The 22,392-nt window shown below is 46.0% G+C and overlaps 1 protein-coding gene across 1 annotated transcript in view; it reads left to right on the top strand.

Moving 5' to 3' along the window:
* Positions 1-829: 829 nt before the first annotated feature.
* The window catches only part of ppp1r37 (protein phosphatase 1, regulatory subunit 37), a gene marked incomplete at its 5' end in the record, with an annotated part of 57,985 nt that continues 36,422 nt past the window's right edge, over positions 830-22,392 (top strand). The window contains 2 exons of the mRNA XM_079513907.1: positions 830-952; positions 1,570-1,704. Of these exons, the coding sequence (XP_079370033.1) occupies positions 830-952; positions 1,570-1,704 (258 nt within the window). The remainder of the gene's footprint in view (positions 953-1,569; positions 1,705-22,392) is intronic.

The following is a 22,392-nucleotide window of genomic DNA, read 5'->3' on the forward strand; positions in this document are numbered from 1 at the left end:
CACCTCCGATATGCTTTCCACACTGGGAGCGTACCTATATGTTCCCCAGGTTCTATGTTCCCCACCATGCAATAAAGGTTCTTTGTTCCCCACTTAGAATAAACCTAAACCTAAACCAGAAACCTAACCTAGTAATTTTAATAATTCTAATAAGACTAAAAGTATTTTAGCAACTTAGTCTTAGTGTTACTTTTAGTAGCAAATTCTAATTTAAGCTCAGTCTTTGAACAATCCATTGAACTTTAGGCCTGCCTAGGCTACTTAAACTATCTAGTCTTAGCCAACTAAAAAGTAACACTGGCATAAAATAAAATAAAACATAATTGCTCAGACTCTTCAACAAAGATGGCAAAAACAAACATTCTTTGTTCTGTACTTATACATACAATTGTATAGTACAAAACACTGAAGTCCTTAAACCAGAAACCTATAACGCTAAACCCTAAACCCTAAGGTAAGTGGGGAACATAGAACCTGGGGAACATAGAACCTGGGGACCATAGAACCTGGGGAACATAGAACCTGGGGAACATAGGGATGACCCCTCCACACTCACTCCAGACATGTGTCTAGTGTGGTTCTCAAACTTTGTCATGCCAAGGACCCCCAAATTGACATATATTAGACCCCCATTTGAAAAGATATGCCCCTGGCATATCTTTTCAAATGGGGGTCCATAAGAGAAGTTTTACGGTTCTTGCAGCGATTCTCAACCATTTCAACTTCAAGAACCCCCAGTTTGGCATGCCTTAGGCTATACGGCCTAGTGGGAAGGCTTGACATCACTTCCCGAGCCTATGGAATGGAAATCCATGCAGACAAAACCAAAATGATGACCAACAACAACAGTGGCATCCGCTCAGACATCCAAGTCAACGGACAGGCACTGGACACGGTGTCCAGCTTCAAATACCTTGGAGCAATCGTGTCCGATGAAGGATCCAAACGGGAAGTCCTTGCCAGAATTGCACAAACAACTGCTGCCCTGGCAAAACTCAAGCTCATATGAAAAGACAAAAACATCAGTCTGGCATCAAAGGTGAGACTACTGCGTTCACTTGTCATGTCAATCCTTCTCTATGCTTGTGAAACTTGGACTCTTACAGCTGAGCTACAGAAGAGAATACAGAGTATGGCAATGAGATGCTACAGAAGACTGCTTCCCTCAGGCAGGAGGTTGCGGTCCCTAAAGACTATGAAGGCCCGACACCCAACAGCTTTTTCCCCACGGCTATCCGGCTCCTCAACGCTGCTGGTGTCCCCCCCTGACCCCCCTTTATCCTCCCTCCACCCCACTCAGAGTGGAATGGACTGACTTGTGCTCTGAACTGATCACTTGAACTCTGCACTTTTTTTTCCTTCTTTTTTTTTCACTATTCTTTGGACTGTCTTGTCCTGTTTTGCACTTGTCCTAATGTTGTAACTGCACTCTGCTGTCCACCAAACCAAATTCCTAACATGTTTACATGTCATGGCAATACAGTCTTCTGATTCTGATTCTGATTCTGATTCTAATTCTGATTCTGAAGATTCATGGGTAGCTCCTACACCCAACATGTCACAAACTAGGAAGTACGGCAAAAGATCAGCCAAGCCATCGGCCCACATGATGACTTTCTGACCACTGTCATGAAGCGTAAACTGAGGTGGTACGGACACATCACCAGATCCTCAGGCCTTGCAAAGACCATCCTGCAAGGCACCGTACGAGGTGGCAGGAGAAGAGGGAGACAAAAGAAAAGATGGGAAGATAACATCGGAGAATGGACACACTTGAAACTCAGCGAGGCAATGAGAGCTGCCGAGGACAGAGAGGGATGGAGAGAGCTGGTCAACAGATCGTCTGTGGTGCCCCAACGACCCTCCGGGGTTACGGGATAGGTGAGGTGAGGTGAGGAGGCTATACAGACCCCCATTTAATGGCATTTATATCTCTGGGACCCCAATTTGTAAAATCAATGCGGGTCCATTTGGTTCCATTTGTACATACCCATAAGGGTACATTCTGTTCCAAACTATCATTTAGCTGCATGGGAACCCCCTGAACTCCCTCAAGGACCCCTGGCGGGTGGTTCCTGGACGCCACTTTGTGAACCACTGGTCTAGAGGACATAATATCACCGGATTTGAGAGGAAAGAGGAGATGTGCAGATTGAATGAGTCTGATGTGTGACGACAGAGGTTTGGATGCTGCCTGCCTGGCTGGCGGAATGTTTCCCTTCTCCCAGCTTCCCTCAAGCCCGAAGGCGCTTTGGGCGACTCTCCGAAAAGTTGCTTCAAAGTGCATTGGTGAAAGACACGTTCTCCTCGTCCAATCATCTGAAACTATATCTTTCAGTCTGTGTCCTTAACGTCCTGGCTTACTATACCATCACAAAAGCGCAGCACGGCATGATATAAAAAAGGCCATATTATACACATCCATCACTTCACTTGTGGTCACTTCTGGTTGATGAGCCGACAGACGAGAACGAAGGGGGACGGGCTCAAACTGACAGGAAAGGAGAACGAGAGTTCAAGTGTACATTTAGTAGAGCAGGGGTTCTCAAAGTAGGGTGCAGGGACCCTAAATGTTCCTTGGGGGAGGGGGGGGGGGGTCCAGATGGACTCTTATACAGGTCTGTAAGAGAGAGTACAAAACTGAGATTTAAAGCTGCGATAGAGCGACAAATGGAGGGACGGCGAGCAAAGAAGCTAATTCAAGATATAGCCGGGCTGGTGGACAGCTGTTGGGTCTGTTTACTTAGAGAGGATGTCACTCTTCTCCAGATGTTTAGGAATTAGGAGTAGTGTGTGTGCGTGTTTGTGTGTGTGTGTGCGTGTGTGTGTGTGTGTGTGTGTGTGTGTGTGCGTGTGCGTGTGCGTGTGCGTGTGCATGTGAGTGTGTGTGTGTGTGTGTGTGTGTGTGGCGACAGCTACATGGAGGGATGGAGGGATGGAGAGATGGAGGGATGGAGGGATGTGGGTATTTGCCCATGGTTGCCAAGAGGGAATCGTCATAGCGTCGGTGTTGGGTGGGTGGGTGGTTAAACGGTTATACTTTTTTAGGAAATCGAAAGACGAACCTGCACGTGTTCCAATGGATCCAATGCCGTTCTGGGAGCTCTGGGGTCCGTGCGCTTTTCCGACCAGTCATTGGTCCCACATGCGGAAAACGACCGGATAAATGTTTGGCAAACATGCGTTAAGATTGGCGAACATGCGCGCTGTTCCGTGCTTGCGGTTATGGTTAGGTTAGGGCTTGAGGTACAGTAGGTCGACGTTGTCAGACCGATGACAACGCAATGAAACTTAGTACTAAGTTTCATTGCTTCAGTATTTATAAACTATAGAAAAAGTGCTCCTCGGAGCACTGTTTTTTTTTATAGCGCCACCTCATGGTGGCGCTATAAAAAAGCGGGGCAGAGGGTCGTTGTTGGCATCCAGGGAGCGTGTGTGCACAGTTTGGCAAAACACACTCTCCCCCATGTGCCTTCAGCCTGGTGGAGACAACAACCCAGACAGGCTTCACCATGTTCACTTGAAAAGCAATTGTCGTGTCGAGATACACGGTTTCTGCCCGACAGCAACGATATCTCTGTATTTTATGACTTTAACATTCAGTTCTAGCCGGGGGGGGGGGGGGGGGGGGGAGGGGGGGCCCTGTCTGCAGAACAATCAGAACAGAGCAACCACCACAGGAAACAAACATCATTCTCGGCGGCCAGCGACCAAACGAAAAGTCCTGACATCTTCCTCAGTCAAGTTTATAGGGGAATAAAATTGATTCATTTGACGCCGCGGTGACCGAACGGATACAAATCTATTGCATGTCCAAAATGTATACAGTACCTGCACTCCAAATGTAGGGCCGCATTAAACTTAAAGCTTCGTGCCTCTCTCTCACCTGATGGAGAGAGGTCATTGCGACGATGTCCGAACTACAATAAAGATGGCGGGGCATTTGGTAGTGTTCACTGCCCTTACAACCCGCCTCCTATACGGATAGAATACAAGTAAGACGCGCGAACGCGGGAAGCGAACGCAATAACAACAATTAGAATACATTTTATTTGTGTTTTTTAAGATTTTTGATTTTTGTTTTTTAAGTTGAGTTTTGTTAAGTTATTTTTTAGTGTGTGTGTGTGTGTGCGTGCGTGTTTTTTTTTTTAAAGTTTTCTTTAAGGTTTTTTTAAAAGTTTTTTCTTTTTAAGTTAAGTTTTGTGTGTGTGTGTGTGTGGTTTTTTTTCATACAGCTGCGCCCTCTGGTGGCGGGCCGGTGGTGTTACAGCGTGACACACACACAGACACACAGACAGTTTAGGCCAGCTTCTAGTGCTCACTGCGTTCGCAATTAGCATTTGACTTAACAGTCTGTGGTCTAGACTCTCAATGGGAAAGATTCAGAGACCACCTCTCACTGCAGATCTACCGGTTCCCAAACGTTTTCATGTCAGGGACCCCCAAATTGACACTTGTCAGCCCACGGACCCCCATTTGACAAGATATGCCTGCAGGGACCCCCCATAAGAGAAGATTTGTATGGTTCTAGCAGTGATTCTCAAAACGTTTAATTTCAAGGAAATTAGGCATTTAATGGCATTTCTATCTCTGAGACCCCAATTTATATTGTAAAATCAATGTTAATTTAACTCTGAGAGTGTACAAATGGAACCAAAATGGGCTCGCTCTGCTCTTTGTTTGTGAGTCGCATCGCGGAAGTGGCTCATGTGTCGGTTTAATTAGAAACGATGGGACTATTTTCAGCCGGATAATCATGATACAGAGCTAGAATTACGTCGCATTGACTCTCCAAAGGTAACTGTAAACATCGGCAGCGACCTTAACTTCTCATAATGTTAATTACGGCAATAAAGGTGTTATGATACTGTTTTGTCCATTCAAATAAGCCAATAAGTTGTAACTTTTAAGTACGATCTTATGAATAATCCACAATTGCTCTCGTATAATGAACGATTCTTTTCATCGGTTCATATCTTATCACACTTATTTTCTCAAGCTTTCAGTGCTCCCCCATATTTCCAGGCTTTGTCCACAGGGACAATTTTAGATAAAGCCTCTTTTGTTCCAAGCATAGCGTGTCACATGGCGATATAGAGGCTTAAACCGCAGGATTTGGGTTTTGCGCTAACATTAACGTGCAGTGAGAATACCTCCTGTACACGTACTGTACATCCGTTCAATCCCAGGGAGCTGGGAGACATAATATTTCAATGTGGCTACTGTGTAACTGCAACACATGAATCCCTTTCCTATCTGGCAGGAGATTGAAGGAGAGGGGGAGGCAGGGAGAGAAGGAGAGGGGGAGAGGGGGAGGCAGGGAGAGACGGCGAGGGGGAGGCAGGGAGGGAAGGAGAGGGGGAGGCAGGGAGAGACGACGAGGGGGAGGCAGGGAGGGAAGGAGAGGGGGAGGCGGGAGAGAAGGCGAGGGGGAGGCAGGGAGAGACGGCGAGGGGGAGGCAGGGAGGGAAGGAGAGGGGGAGGCGGGAGAGAAGGAGAGGGGGAGGCAGGGAGAGACGGCGAGGGGGAGGCAGGGAGGGAAGGAGAGGGGGAGGCAGGGAGAGACGGCGAGGGGGAGGCAGGGAGAGAAGGCGAGGGGGAGGCAGGGAGAGACGGCGAGGGGGAGGCAGGGAGAGAGGGCGAGGGGGAGGCAGGGAGAGACGGCGAGGGGGAGGCAGGGAGAGAGGGCGAGGGGGAGGCAGGGAGAGAAGGAGAGGGGGAGGCAGGGAGAGACGGCGAGGGGGAGGCAGGGAGAGAGGGCGAGGGGGAGGCAGGGAGAGACGGCGAGGGGGAGGCAGGGAGGGAAGGAGAGGGGGAGGCAGGGAGAGACGGCGAGGGGGAGGCAGGGAGGGAAGGAGAGGGGGAGGCAGGGAGAGAAGGAGAGGGGGAGGCAGGGAGGGAAGGAGAGGGGGAGGCAGGGAGAGAAGGAGAGGGGAGGCAGGGAGAGAAGAAAGGGGGAGTCAGGGAGAGAAGGAGAGGGGGAGTCAGGGAGAGAAGGAGAGGGGGAGGCAGGGAGAGAAGGAGAGGGGGAGGCAGGGAGGAAGGGAGAGGGGGAGAGGGGGAGGCAGGGAGAGAAGGAGAGGGGGAGGCAGGGAGGAAGGGAGAGGGGGAGAGGGGGAGGCAGGGAGAGAAGGAGAGGGGGAGGCAGGGAGGAAAGGATAGGGGGAGAGGGGGAGGCAGGGAGAGAAGGAGAGGGGGAGGCAGGGAGAGAAGGCGAGGGGGAGGCAGGGAGAGAAAGGCGAAAAGGAATATTAAAGGGAGAGAGTGACAGGAATAGAAATGTAGTCAAACCTCAAAGTATACCCTGAAAAAAAAATGAAAAAATAAAACATTTATTGGCATGAAAGCGTGACGACATCCCTCTCTGTCCCACTTGGAGCCATACATTAACATCTCCATTAGGGCTGCAACTATCGATTGTTTTCTTAGCGATTATTCTATATCGATTACTTTTTAAATTAGTCGAATAATCAAGATGCACATTTCTTTTTAATGATAATATTAAGGAATCACTTCAGCACTTTCATACTTTGTCTACTGTGTCATACTAAAATTGTTCAGGTAGCAGATCTAATGTCACATATGCGTCACGTTGTAACGCACTGTGAGCAGATCTACAGATCTAGCTTTTTGTGAATATTTCTGAGCTTTTTTCTACAATAATCTATTTTATGACATTTGATAACTTTTTATAATCAATTAAATCGATTAGTTTGATTAACTGTTAACCCGTCATGATAAACTCAATCTCAATAAATTACCCGGCAAGTGACAATATTAAATAAAAACCTCTTCCATATTCCTTCTTCATTACAGCTTTTCATCCTTTCCCAGGCAACTCTCGCGTTTGGCCTGCAGCATGAGAGAGGTTATTTTTCATTATATATACGTAATTCTTTTTTCCCTCTCAGCTCTTCTGGACTTCCTCATTGCAATGGCACATGTGTCTGAGTGTCTGAGAAACAGGGCCCTGATAACAGACACATGAACAACCGTCCATGGGTTCCATCTCTGAGCACTGCAGCGCACACGGTGCTCCTGAGATGCATTAACATGAGCCGCCTCTCCAACTGCTGAGGAAAGAGAAGAGAGAGAGAGAGAGAGAGAGAGAGAGAGAGAGAGAGAGAGAGAGAGAGAGAGAGAGAGAGAGATGGGGGGGGGGGGGGGGGGGGGGGAGGCCTGGCATAAAGATTAGATTAGCACTTTAAAACATCTGTGAATTCGTCCGGCCCGAGCTACCGCTTCCCCACAGATTTGAGCCTGATCTCTCATTCTCTCTCTGCTTCCCTCCCTCCCTTCCTCTGTGCTCAACTTCCCTCTGTCTTTCACCTCATCCCCCCCCCCCCCACACACCCCCCCTTTTTCTGTGGTTCTTGGTCTGCTCTGTGTTTCCCACTTCACGCTGCAGGCCTGTTTGGCACGGCGACCTGTTTGGCACGGCGACCTGTTTGGCACGGCGACCTGTTTGGCACGGCGACCGACCGGGATTAGAGTATCAAGCAGCAAAATGTTTTGATGTTCCTGAAACAATTTTAACGGCGGAAAATTTGAAAGCTTTTTTTCTTTTCTTTTTTTTTGGGAAAACAGACAATTATTGGTTCTCGTGTTCACATTATTGACGTGGCAGTCAAAGAAACTCAACTCAACGGGTTATATAGGCCGAAAAGTTATTTTGGTTGAATATACTGTACTATTATTATATAAATATTTCTCATGCACCACAGCTGCCATTGACAGTCTTTATACTGAATGGGATCATAAAATGGTGCAGTAGACCTAGTGTTGAGTACAGACGATTAGAGGTATTTATGTATTGTATAATCTTTTTTTATTTTTATTTTTTTAAATAAATATTTGTACATTTAAAAACTGTGTACATTGGTGACTATAACTATAATCTACCTGATCGTGTGGCCTACAAAATCGGGATTTAAAAAAAAAAACGTTTTTTTCTCTTATCAACTATAGTCAACTAGTACCAACAAGGTCGACTAGTGGATTTACTAGTCAACTAGTAAACTTGTAAACTAGTCGACTATAGTTGCTTAATGCCCTATTATGTATGTATGTTGTGGTGCTGCTCTCGGCTCCATTGCTTGCTATGCCTAAGAGATTGTAAACACAGATAAGCGGAAGTGCTTAACAGTTTACTCCACTAAAGGGGGGGAGTGGCCTCTACCCAGTAATCAGCCCAAAATACTCATGTATAAGTCCTGGTTCTTCTGAGCTTCCTTCTGTATACCGGTATGTTAGATTTGCAGTGTCAGTTCCCATCAACCTCTTGGGCAAGCATGTCATTTCCGCAGCGGCATTTTTTTTTTCTTCCAATGTGTGATAATGTGTGTTGCATTAAACACTCATCCCGGTGAGCAATATGGCGCAAAGGACATTAACCCATTTTGGACTGAGGTCGATAAAAAAAAAGGCTTCTAAATCCTAACATTTTTCTGAAAAACCCATGTTTCTATGTCAGTGGTGCTCAACCTTTTTCATGTCAAGGACCCCCAGAATTATCTCTATTGGGCCACGGACCCCCATCTCAAAATATGTAGTTCCAGGGACCCCCCTGAAGCAAATATTTTAGTTAAAAATGTTCGCTCTGAAATATATATTCAATGATTTGCGCCACATTTTAACGATTTAAAAAAAATAGCAGACCTACAAGCTGAGCATGAGCTTGTAGATTTGCTATTTTTCAATAGCTAAATTATAACATAATGTTTAAAACACCAAAAGGGGTTCCCGCCCAAAATTGATTAATCCCCCTCCGACACCCACCCGTCCCCGGTTCCCCGTCCACCGCCCCCCCGCCCCCCTGCATACAATTCCCATCATGCACCAGCCACCACAACATGTGACCTGTTTGGAGTAATAGGGCTTCCTCCCTCCCTGTTGCTCTCTCCCCTTTTAATTATGAGCTTGTCTCCAGCACCACTGAGCTGTGACTCCGAGGGGAGGAAGGGTGGGAACAGCGTGAAGACACGGTGATGGAAGGCCTGATACAACACGCTCTCATCTCCACTGGTGGCCTCGTGGAGACTAAATTACTCAGGCTGAGGAACGAAGGGAAGAGAGCTATAAATGCTGACGAATAATAACAGTAATTCAATCATTCAGCGGGGGGGAACTTTGAGCAAGTTATTAGTCTTTAAATTAATGAAATAAAGAAACAGTGCGGGCTCGAGGATAGCTCCCTATACTCGACGATGATGAATTTGTTTCTTCCTATTGGTTGCAGTGTTGATTTCGTCGACTAAAACTAAGACGAAAAATGTTCGTCGACTACCTTTTTTCACTGACGAAAACTAAATGGAAACTAAATGAAAACTAAGCTATATGATGACTAAAACTAAGACTAAATATACTGACAATTTCGTCAACAAATAAAGACTAAAATGTTAGGAAGGGACTAGTGGACAAGAGATCCAGTATGAGTCATTTTACACAGCTGGATGATGAAGGTCCTTGAATACTGTCTTATGTCTGATTGTAATGTTAGGCTAAATATATATCTTATCTATATGCTAAGTTGTTCCTGCTTTCTGTCTCTGACTATGGAGTATTATCAATCAATCAATCAATCAATCAATCAATCAATCAATCAATCAATCAATCAATCATGCCCCCCTTTTTTTTTTTAAGGCCTAATAAGCCCCCTAACCGTCCCTTTTCACTGCCATTACCCCTTCCAGGCCCTGCAGGAGCAACCAAATGTCCAGTTGAGATCACTGGAAACACGTATGGGAAGTACCGTTTGTAAACAAAGACTTGCTGCTACATACATACGTCTTGCAGATTCCCATAACTTGGCCTGAGTCATGGCCAGGTGTGCGTGCGTGCGTGCGTGCGTGCGTGCGTGGGTGCATGTGTGTGTGTGCGTGCGTGCGTGCGTGCGTGCGTGGTGTGCGTGCGTGGTGTGCGTGGTGTGCGTGCGTGCGTGGTGTGCGTGTGTGGTGTGCGTGCGTGCGTGCGTGCGTGCGTGCGTGCGTGTGTGTGAGAGACATTAATTTAGACTGACTCTGCAGGGTCCAGCTAGTAGGAAGGAAGAGAGAAGGAGCCAGCCAGAGGAACATGGAGCAATTCCATCCAACGCTTACGGGACATCAACAAAGCCTGTTTTAATAACAATGAGTACTCTACCAGATCTCCACTATTATCCTCACTTTAAAGACACCTGGCAGTGGACGTTGGAAATTCCATTTAATATGAAAGGATATAGTGTTTCATTGAAAGAGGGAGACTGACAGATTTGGTTCACGGCACGCCAAAACAACACCAAGGAGTCTGATGATAAACATCCCTCTCACATTCACAACACATGGAGTTTACCATAAGACACTGCAGCCGTGACAACATGGACATTGGAATCCATCAAAGCAGAGCGAAGAGTGTCTAAAGTAACTGCATATAGCCATCACGTTCACAGTACAGGGCAAAGCACAGTTAACAGTTTGACAAACGCTGAGGAAGGCCATACAGGCCGAAACGCGTCCATTTTTCAGTCTCAGAGGTAAATAAAATCATGCAAAAGGACATACAATGAGTGCTGGCATTTTCTTCATTTCTACAAAGCACAGTTAAACCTGAGGACAACATTTAAAAAAAATCTTCTAAGGGACCAGTCGAAATTTAGAAAAGGGGGCCCTGGAGGAAAATAGGGGAGGGCCATGTCTTTTTAATTTTAGTCAGGGAGGGTGAGCTAATTTTATTTCGAGTCCAAGGGAGGGTGATCCAATTTTGATAATAAAATAGTCCGGGTTTTATATATATATCTAATACTACAGCTTTTCTGAATTAAAGTACAACTTTGGTCAACGATACCCCTCTGTTGCTTTCACTTGGTTCTTCCCAACAGGACCGGTTTTCATTGTTCCCCCTATGTGTCAATCATTGTGCTTGGCCTATCCAAGTGTGTAAGTAGACACCACAACCCACACTTTTCAATAGCTTGCTGTGTTAGGCGTTAGACTGCCGTGAGTTCAAACCTCACAGCGTTCAGTTTTCTTTTCGCGATTTTTGCGGTCACTTTATTTTCTCACAGTGGATCTCACAAACGCTAGCAGATTAAAGTTAGGAATAAATAATACTCAGGTAAATGTGATATTAATTAATAGGGGAGGGTGATTCCTTTTTGTTTAATCACCTGGGGAGGGGACTGGATTTTTATTTTCATTCACAGGGAGGGTGATGGTATTTTATATCAGGACACATACATTTCCTCCAGGGGTACCCCTATTTAAATTTCGACCGGTCCCTAAATCATGACAATTTTCTGAAAAACCTCATGTTTCTATATCAGTGGTTCTAAATATTTCATGTCAAGGACCCCCAAAATTATATGTAATTGGCCGCCGACCCCCATGTGAAAATATGTTGTTCCAGGGACGCCCCCCCCCCCCTCCCCCCAGAAGCAAAGATTTGAGTAAAAAAAAAAAAAAAAGTTCGCTCTGAAAGAATATATATATTCAAAGATTTATGCCACATTTTCACGATTTTTCAAAAATAGCAGACCTACAAGCTCGTAGCGCGGCACTCGGTGCCGCGCTATGAGCTTGTAGATCTGCTATTTTTCAATAGTAATGCTAAAACACCAAAATGGGTTAAGATAGAACAAGATCAATCAGTATTGATCCCCTGCAGCCCCAGGAGTCATAGCAGTGAGCATATAGGCGGACCATAAGATAATGGGCCCCTGGGCCACGACGTCCATAGGAGGATCATAAGATAATGGGCCCCTGGGCCACGACGTCCATAGGCGGATCATAAGATAATGGGCCCCTGGGCCACGACGTCCATAGGAGGATCATAAGATAATGGGCCCCTGGGCCACAACGTCCATAGGCGGATCATAAGATAATGGGCCCCTGGGCCACGACGTCCATAGGAGGATCATAAGATAATGGGCCCCTGGGCCACGACATTCATAGGAGGACCATAAGATAATGGGCCCCTGGGCCACGACGTCCATAGGAGGATCATAAGATAATGGGCCCCAGCTGGGCCACGACGTCCATAGGCGGATCATAAGATAATGGGCCCCTGGGCCACGACGTCCATAGGAGGATCATAAGATAATGGGCCCCTGGGCCACGACATCCATAGGAGGATCATAAGATAATGGGCCCCTGGGCCACGACGTCCATAGGAGGATCATAAGATAATGGGCCCCAGCTGGGCCACGACGTCCATAGGAGGATCATAAGATAATGGGCCCCTGGGCCACGACGTCCATAGGCGATCATAAGATAATGGGCCCCTGGGCCACGACGTCCATAGGAGGATCATAAGATAATGGGCCCCTGGGCCACGACATCCATAGGCGGATCATAAGATAATGGGCCCCAGCTGGGCCACGACGTCCATAGGAGGATCATAAGATAATGGGCCCCAGCTGGGCCACGACGTCCATAGGCGGATCATAAGATAATGGGCCCCTGGGCCACGGCGTCCATAGGTGGATCATAAGATAATGGGCCCCTGGGCCACTACGTCCATAGGAGGATCATAAGATAATGGGCCCCTGGGCCACGATGTCCATAGGAGGATCATAAGATAATGGGCCCCTGGGCCACGGCGTCCATAGGTGGATCATAAGATAATGGGCCCCTGGGCCACGATGTCCATAGGCGGATCATAAGATAATGGGCCCCTGGGCCACGGCGTCCATAGGTGGATCATAAGATAATGGGCCCCTGGGCCACGACGTCCATAGGAGGATCATAAGATAATGGGCCCCAGCTGGGCCACGACGTCCATAGGAGGATCATAAGATAATGGGCCCCTGGGCCACGACGTCCATAGGCGATCATAAGATAATGGGCCCCTGGGCCACGACATCCATAGGAGGATCATAAGATAATGGGCCCCTGGGCCACGACGTCCATAGGAGGATCATAAGATAATGGGCCCCAGCTGGGCCACGACGTCCATAGGAGGATCATAAGATAATGGGCCCCAGCTGGGCCACGACGTCCATAGGAGGATCATAAGATAATGGGCCCCTGGGCCACGACGTCCATAGGAGGATCATAAGATAATGGGCCCCTGGGCCACGACGTCCATAGGCGGATCATAAGATAATGGGGCCCTGGGCCACGACGTCCAAAGGCGGATCATAAGATAATGGGCCCCTGGGCCACGACGTCCATAGGCGATCATAAGATAATGGGCCCCTGGGCCACGACGTCCATAGGAGGATCATAAGATAATGGGCCCCTGGGCCATAAGATAATGGGCCCCTGGGCCATAAGATAATGGGCCCCTGGGCCACGACATCCATAGGCGGATCATAAGATAATGGGCCCCTGGGCCAAGACATCCATAGGCGGATCATAAGATAATGGGCCCCTGGGCCACGACATCCATAGGCGGATCATAAGATAATGGGCCCCTGGGCCACGACATCCATAGGCGGATCATAAGATAATGGGCCCCTGGGCCACGACGTCCATAGGCAATTAATTAGGGTTGTCCCGATCACGGGATCGAAAATCGGGGCCGATCACATTTTCAAGTGATCGGAAATTGGATCGGGAGCAAAAAAACGTGATCGGAACATCCCTAATTAGTATCGATATTATATCCATATCATGATATAAGACTGGATATTGTACTATAGTGATATATGTTCTATAAAAATATAAATATCGGATCGGGAAAAAACGGTATCGGCATGATACTCAAAATCAAATGATCGGATCGGAAGCAAAGAAACATGATCGGGACATCCCTAGTTGTAAATTGTAATGTGTGAACATTATAACATCTAACACTCTACCCCAACCTCCCAGTCTCAGGGGGGCGACACTCTAACCACAAAGCCACTGAGCTCGTATTCTTTACCACAAACAAATTCATGTAGAATTTGCTTACTTACTTACTTACTCCTCTATTCGTGGGACATAAGGCTTCCATTGCATCCAATCCCTGGCAGCATGTTGCGCCTCTCCTCCCCAGGACAGGTTGATCTGTTCCAGCTCCTGCATCACAGTTCTGCGTCAGGTGGTCTTGGGCCTCCCAGGTTTTCTTTAGCCTGGTGGTGTCCATCTTAAGGCCACCTTTGTGATGCAGTCCTGCTCCATCCTCAGTACATGTCCTATAGCCATCTCAGGCGTCTGTGTGTAATGTCCTTGGTGATGCTCCGGCTCCCTGTTTGTTTGTACAGTTCATTGTTTGATATTTTATTCGGCCAAAAGATCTGACATATAGTCAGAGGCATCTGTTGTGGAACACTTCCATTCTCCTAGTGTCTGTTTTGACCACTCTCCAGCTCTCAGAACCATACAGCAGAACAGACTTGACATTGCATAGTCAGAGCATACTGTCACTGGCCCTCCAGGTTGGGGGTTGGGCGTGACCCCCGCATCATGCCATAATGGGCCCCTGGGCCACGACGTCCATAGGAGGATCATAAGATAATGGGCCCCTGGGCCATAAGATAATAATGGCATCATGCCATAATGATGGCATCATGCCATAATGAACGCCAGGGTGGCCGATTAGCTGAATCCAGAACAATTGTGTGTGTGTGTGTGTGTGTGTGTGAGTGCGTGTGCGAGTGTGTGCGTGTGCGCATGTGCGTGTGTGTGACTGACTGTGTGTGTGTGTGTGTGTGTGTGTGTGTGTGTGTGTGTGTGTGTACTGTATTGCAGTATGCATCACTCAAAAGTAGAGCAATTAGCTTGTGCCACTATGTGCGTGCGCGTGCGTGTGTGTGCATGTGCACATGTGCGTGTGCGTGTGCGTGTGTGTGTGTGTGTGTGTGTGTGACTGACTGTGTGTGTATGTGTGTGTGTGTGTGTGTGTGTGTGTGTGTGTGTGTGTGTGTGTGTGTGTGTGTGTGTGTGTGTGTGTGTGTGTGTGTGTGTGTACTGTATTGCAGTATGCATCACTCAAAAGTAGAGCAATCATCTTGTGCCACCATGTGCGTGGCATTGTGAAAAAGAACCACCCCTGCTATAGGTCCATGTTGAAGATCCCTAAGAGTGTGAAAGTCAGGTCTGTGAGTATAGTTTCTCTTAGTTGTATACCAACATTTTTCTTGTGAAGCACTTCTGTATTTATAAAGATTGCTGTGCCACATCTCTCTACACTATTGCTTATCCATGAAACCATAGCAGCAGCGGTCAATCGTTTGCCTCTAGGTGCTGCCAGACTATCTAAAGAGCCGCGCACGTTCTCGGCTGCGCGCAGCTTCTTTTTCCGGATTTTTAGACAGATGGAAATTAAGCTTCACCTCCGCGGACGACTTGCGCGACGGCCAGATTCCCGGAAACGCTCTCCTCCGCGCAAGTCGTCCGCGGAGGTGGAGCTGAATTTCCATCCACCAGCTGTCTAAAAACTCGGAAAATAAGCTGCGCACAGCTTAAGACGTGCGCGGCTGTCGACCGTTTTGCGCTTAAGTGTGGAAACAGTGTCTGCGTTCAAGCAAAAACTGAACCTGGAGTGAGAGTGTAAAGCTGTCAAGCAGCTGTCAACATCTCAAGGCGTTGCCAGGTGGCCAAAACCCCAAGAGGAGCACCCCAGGAAGCAACCTTTAGGGGGTGCAACTGGGGATAACTTTTCTTTTTCTTGCGCTCTGACTTATGGTGCGTTATACCCGTTCAAATCATATACGGGAAATATAGGTAATGGGTCGCACACACCAAGACTGCATTTTAGTTTTTGAGTGGTGTAAACCACTCCTACAACTGGCTTTGTTAGTCTGTCTGTCTGTTCGCAAAAAATGAGCATGGTTGCTATGGTCACCCAGTTCACACGGGTGTGTGAGTAGTATAGAGGAGGCTGAATAAAAAAGGACACGCACATCTAAACCTATTGGCTGGGTGCCGGATCAAAATAAAGTCACAATGAAGAAATTAAAAAATCCGCACATCAATTGATGCTCCCAAGATATCTTTACTGGTAGGTAACGTTTCGGGCCGCAGGTCTGAGGAAGTAACCTGACTCCGCCAGATGGGGCAGCAGAGAGTACACTGGGTTCCCCCCCTCCTGCTCCCATCTGGGAACTCTCAGGCAGACTTGATGCCCGGCCACAAAACGGCCTGGCCAATCAGCAGCAGCTTCTAGCAGCTTCTAGCAGCAGCTTCTAGCTTTATTTCCAGCAACACGGGGATCCACATAAAGAATAAGAACCAATACCCGTTTCTGTTCAACAATCTGTCTCGTTCCTCTGGCCTTTCCTTCTTTACTTTATCTCGTTCTGGCCAAAGCAAAGGCACAATATAGTGGAAGATAAATTGTGAGAAGGTTCATGTCCAGAACAAAAAAGAAAAGGTTCTTCAGCATCTGCAGTTTACCCCCCAAAAAATACTAACATACACACTCACACGGACACAAAGACAGACGCACGTAAACAAACCGAGAAGAGCCTTGGGCTGTCAACACGGTGGCCTCTGCCCTGGAGAAGGCTATTTTTACACACACTGACAGCCAGGCAACCAGGGAGAGACATCAGCCTATATGTGTCGTCCAGGTGGGAGAAGTTGGGAAGGAGAGTAGGATAGGTTGGATGGATGGATGGAAAACCGGCGGGGATACAAGGAAAAAAACTAAGATGGAGATAGCAACAAAGGAAATGTTAAAGATGGAGTGCCACGATTTTTTTCCACCCTAAAACATGATCATCAGGTATTATAACAATAGAAGGGGAAAGAACCTTTTCCAAAAAGTGTACAGTATTTGTTAAAATCATGCTTTTATGTGGACACGCCCACCAGTTCATTAAGTATGCCTGGTTTGCCTGGTGGGTGGTGATGGGTGGTGATCCACCTGAACTGAAGCCGCACCCACAGCTGTAGTTGTATGATAAAGGGGGAGGGGTTAGGGGAATGGCTGATAGTGTGGTGTCACTATATTACTGTTTATTTCATTGGCCCGTTTGACTGTCAAGGGTTCAGCCTCCAGGAAGAAACCCTAAATACAAAGTTAATACACCATTGCACATAAAAACAACTCCAGGGTGTCTAATGCAGTACTGTCACCTCATAGACACATGGAAAACTGGAAAAATACAAAAATTGTGGCACTCCATCTTTAATGAATGAAGAGAATAAGAGGGAATGGGAATACAGGGAGGCATGCGGGTAGCCTGGCTAATAAGCCAGACCGAATCAGCTGTTGGCAAAAAAAATTGCCTGCCGGCGGATTACGGTCTGGAGAGGCTCAATTGTACGCCCATTTCCTACACCAGAGAACTGGTGTGGCCAATCGGGACACGGTATGCAATATGGGCGGGCTTTGGTACAGTGACGTTCAATGCTTGAGACCTTTGACTGACAGTAGCTCTGACCAATTGCGTCAAAGAGAAAATGTTTGAACCCGCCCCCCAGGAAACAAGATCCATACACAGCATCTCCAGACTCAAATACCACACGACAGTGTGAATTGAGTCTGGCTTATTAGCCAGGCTAGCATGTGGGTGGCATCGTTCTTTTTCTGTTTAATTGCATACATATGAAAAGGTACACATAAAATGTGTAAAAAAAAAAAACAGTAATTGCATGGAAAAGAAGTCTCTCCTAAATGGCTTATTCAGAGATCTCTTTAAAATAATAAAACAGAATAACACAATTACCCATCAAGAAATTAAGCTAAACAAGCAAACATATGAACTGCATAATGTTCAGAACAGTTGCCTAAGAAAGAAGGTCACACAAACATATTGGTTCTTTGGGTTGGTTGACGTCCTACCACTCATGTACAAAGAACCATATTGGTTCTTTGGGTTGGTTGACGTCCTACCACTCATGTACAAAGAACCATATTGGTTCTTTGGGTTGGTTGACGTCCTACCACTCATGTACAAAGAACCATATTGGTTCTTTGGGTTGGTTGACGTCCTACCACTCATGTACAAAGAACCATATTGGTTCTTTGGGATGGTTGACGTCCTACCACTCATGTACAAAGAACCATATTGGTTCTTTGGGTTGGTTGACGTCCTACCACTCATGTACAAAGAACCATATTGGTTCTTTGGGATGGTTGACGTCCTACCACTCATGTACAAAGAACCATATTGGTTCTTTGGGATGGTTGACGTCCTACCACTCATGTACAAAGAACCATATTGGTTCTTTGGGATGGTTGACGTCCTACCACTCATGTACAAAGAACCATATTGGTTCTTTGGGATGGTTGACGTCCTACCACTCATGTACAAAGAACCATATTGGTTCTTTGGGTTGGTTGACGTCCTACCACTCATGTACAAAGAACCATATTGGTTCTTTGGGTTGGTTGACGTCCTACCACTCATGTACAAAGAACCATATTGGTTCTTTGGGTTGGTTGACGTCCTACCACTCATGTACAAAGCTTTGGGTTGGTTGACGTCCTACCACTCATGTACAAAGAACCATATTGGTTCTTTGGGTTGGTTGACGTCCTACCACTCATGTACAAAGAACCATATTGGTTTTTTGGGTTGGTTGACGGCCTACCACTCATGTACAAAGAACCATATTGGTTCTTTGGGTTGGTTGACGTCCTACCACTCATGTACAAAGAACCATATTGGTTCTTTGGGTTGGTTGACGTCCTACCACTCATGTACAAAGAACCATATTGGTTCTTTGGGTTGGTTGACGTCCTACCACTCATGTACAAAGAACCATATTGGTTCTTTGGGTTGGTTGACGTCCTACCACTCATGTACAAAGAACCATATTGGTTCTTTGGGTTGGTTGACGTCCTACCACTCATGTACAAAGAACCATATTGGTTCTTTGGGTTGGTTGACGTCCTACCACTCATGTACAAAGAACCATATTGGTTCTTTGGGATGGTTGACGTCCTACCACTCATGTACAAAGAACCATATTGGTTCTTTGGGTTGGTTGACGTCCTACCACTCATGTACAAAGAACCATATTGGTTCTTTGGGTTGGTTGACGTCCTACCACTCATGTACAAAGAACCATATTGGTTCTTTGGGTTGGTTGACGTCCTACCACTCATGTACAAAGCTTTGGGTTGGTTGACGTCCTACCACTCATGTACAAAGAACCATATTGGTTCTTTGGGTTGGTTGACGTCCTACCACTCATGTACAAAGAACCATATTGGTTTTTTGGGTTGGTTGACGGCCTACCACTCATGTACAAAGAACCATATTGGTTCTTTGGGTTGGTTGACGTCCTACCACTCATGTACAAAGAACCATATTGGTTCTTTGGGTTGGTTGACGTCCTACCACTCATGTACAAAGAACCATATTGGTTCTTTGGGTTGGTTGACGTCCTACCACTCATGTACAAAGAACCATATTGGTTCTTTGGGTTGGTTGACGTCCTACCACTCATGTACAAAGAACCATATTGGTTCTTTGGGTTGGTTGACGTCCTACCACTCATGTACAAAGAACCATATTGGTTCTTTGGGTTGGTTGACGTCCTACCACTCATGTACAAAGAACCATATTGGTTCTTTGGGTTGGTTGACGTCCTACCACTCATGTACAAAGAACCATATTGGTTCTTTGGGTTGGTTGACGTCCTACCACTCATGTACAAAGAACCATATTGGTTTTTTGGGTTGGTTGACGGCCTACCACTCATGTACAAAGAACCATATTGGTTCTTTGGGTTGGTTGACGTCCTACCACTCATGTACAAAAAACCATATTGGTTCTTTGGGTTGGTTGACGTCCTACCACTCATGTACAAAGAACCATATTGGTTCTTTGGGTTGGTTGACGTCCTACCACTCATGTACAAAGAACCATATTGGTTCTTTGGGTTGGTTGACGTCCTACCACTCATGTACAAGGAACCATATTGGTTCTTTGGGTTGGTTGACGTCCTACCACTCATGTACAAAGAACCATATTGGTTTTTTGGGTTGGTTGACGGCCTACCACTCATGTACAAAGAACCATATTGGTTCTTTGGGTTGGTTGACGTCCTACCACTCATGTACAAAGAACCATATTGGTTCTTTGGGTTGGTTGACGTCCTACCACTCATGTACAAAGAACCTGTTCACCACCTGCATGGTTCTTCTCAACCCATGGGTTGCGACCCCCCGGGGGGGTCGCCAAATTAAAAAATAAAATAAATAAATAAATAAACTGAATGGCTGGATAATGGAAATTAAGAGTGTACATAGTACACAGTGCATGCATAAACTTTCCTTAATGATTATATCTGGTTCCCGTATTTATTTATGATGTATTTTCGCTATTATTATAAGGTCATTGTATAGCAGTTTCCGGGGGTCCCCAGCCAAAAACGTTGAGAACCCCTGCTTTAGACTAGAGGTAGTCTACTGGTTCTTCAGCTTAGTTTAGGCACCTATATGATTCAAAGAAAAAAGTATACTGCCGAAGCAGACAACCCGCTCCAGGTTAGAAGTTAATCCTTCTAGGTGCAAAGGCTCGAAGATACAAGATGAAATGAAGAAAATGCAGCACTCAAAGGCCTTCCTCAGCGTTGGACAATTAATGTAACCTGACTCCGCCAGATGGGGCAGCAGAGAGTACACTGGGTTCCCCCGTCCTGCTCCCATCTGGGAACTCTCAGGCAGACTTGATGCTCTGGCCACCAAACGGCCTGGGCAATCAGCGGCAGCTAGAGGCGGGATCAAGGCAGCACTGTGTATGCCTTGATCTCGCCTAGGCGAGATCTGCTAAAGGCCTAAATTGTAAATTGCATAGCGGCCCAGACCTCTATAGTTTGACATGTAGAACCTTTCAAGTCGGCACTATACAGCACTGAACGTGGGTTCCCTAAAAAACCTACTATACAGTACAACATTTTAATTTAGTTCAAACCCTGGGGTCTCTATCTGTGTGGAGTTTGCATGACCTCGTGTTTGCGTATACGTTTCTTGACTTACCACACAGAAAGATACGCATGCTTGCGAACGCACTGAGCACTAACTATAGAAGCTGGCCTAAACTGTCTGTGTGTCACGCTGTAACACCACCGGCCCGCCACCAGAGGGCGCAGCTGTATCACACACACACACACACACACACACACACACACACACACACACACACACACACACACACACACACACACACACACACACACACACACACACACACACACACACACACAAAACTTAAAAAACTTAACTTAAAAAAAACTTAAAAAGAAAAAACTTTAAAAAAAAACTTACAAAAAAACCCCCCTAATAATAATAATAATAAAAACTTAAAAAAGAACTTCAAAAAAGAACTTAAAAAGGTACGTAATTTATTCTAATTGTTCCAATTTACGAGCTGCGTTCGCTTCCTGCGTTTGCGCGTCTTGTAGTAGATATGTATACTCCTGAGTCCTGCCATTGCCCTGCCCTTGACCACACTGGCAATACAACTACTTGGTCCCTGGGCGCAGCACTGTGGCAGCTCACTGTTCCTAAGTAGATGGGTCAAATGCACGGGACAAATATCCTCAAGAGGAAAAGAACTTGACTTGTTTTTAGGATTGATTTTAAAATTATTTGACTTGTTTATAAAGCTCTCAATGGTCTCGCACCTTCCTATACCTATACATGACTGCCTGCCTAAATATGTTCCAAACCTAAGGTCTTCCACTGCTGGCCTGCTCGCTTTGCCTAAAAAATGGCAACTAAAAAATACGGTGAAGCAGCTTTTTGCTTCTACGGGCCAACGGCGTGGAACAAACTCCCACTGTAGGCCTACTCCCACATGACAGGCAGCCTCTGTAGACATTGTTAAAGAACAGCTCAAGACAAGACCCACTTCTACACTCTTGCTTTTAATTGATCTTTTAAAATGTTCACTGTATTACATTACTGCTATTATTTTTAATGTTTGATGCCTTTGATCGTTTTCTTTTCTTTCTTTCTCCATTGCTCTGTAAAGCACTTTGATCTGCATTTCATGTCATGACAGGTGCTATACAAATAAAGTTTTATTAGTATTATTAGTATTATTATTATTATTGAATAGAGTGTACATGTGATGTAGGCTATCTTATATATAGGGCGTTTCTATTCCACCTTTTCCTCATACAACAGCAGAATATAAGGGATCAATTTACAATTTTACAATTTAGGCATTTAGCAGACGCTCTTGATCCAGAGCGACTTACATTAAGCAAGAACAAAAAAGCATGGGAATACATCACATTAAAAAAATCATGAAACATGCGTACCGTAAGCTAAGAATGTAACAGTGGAATATCTATATAATGAAGCTATACATATAAAACTATACATATAACTATGCTATACATATGTACTTCGATGTGCTATGACTACATACAATGCAATTATAGTGCTGTCTACATAACATGCTATAAGTCTACAGAAATGCTATCTAAGGGGGTAGGGTAAGTGCTATGGGCCATGATGGAGTCTGAAAAGGTGGGTTTTCAGACCTCAGGACCAAAATAATCAGTTCCACAGACATCGGTGATT

The sequence above is a fragment of the Electrona antarctica genome (assembly GCF_951216825.1).
Source record: "Electrona antarctica genome assembly, chromosome: 11".
NCBI lineage: Eukaryota > Metazoa > Chordata > Actinopteri > Myctophiformes > Myctophidae > Electrona > Electrona antarctica.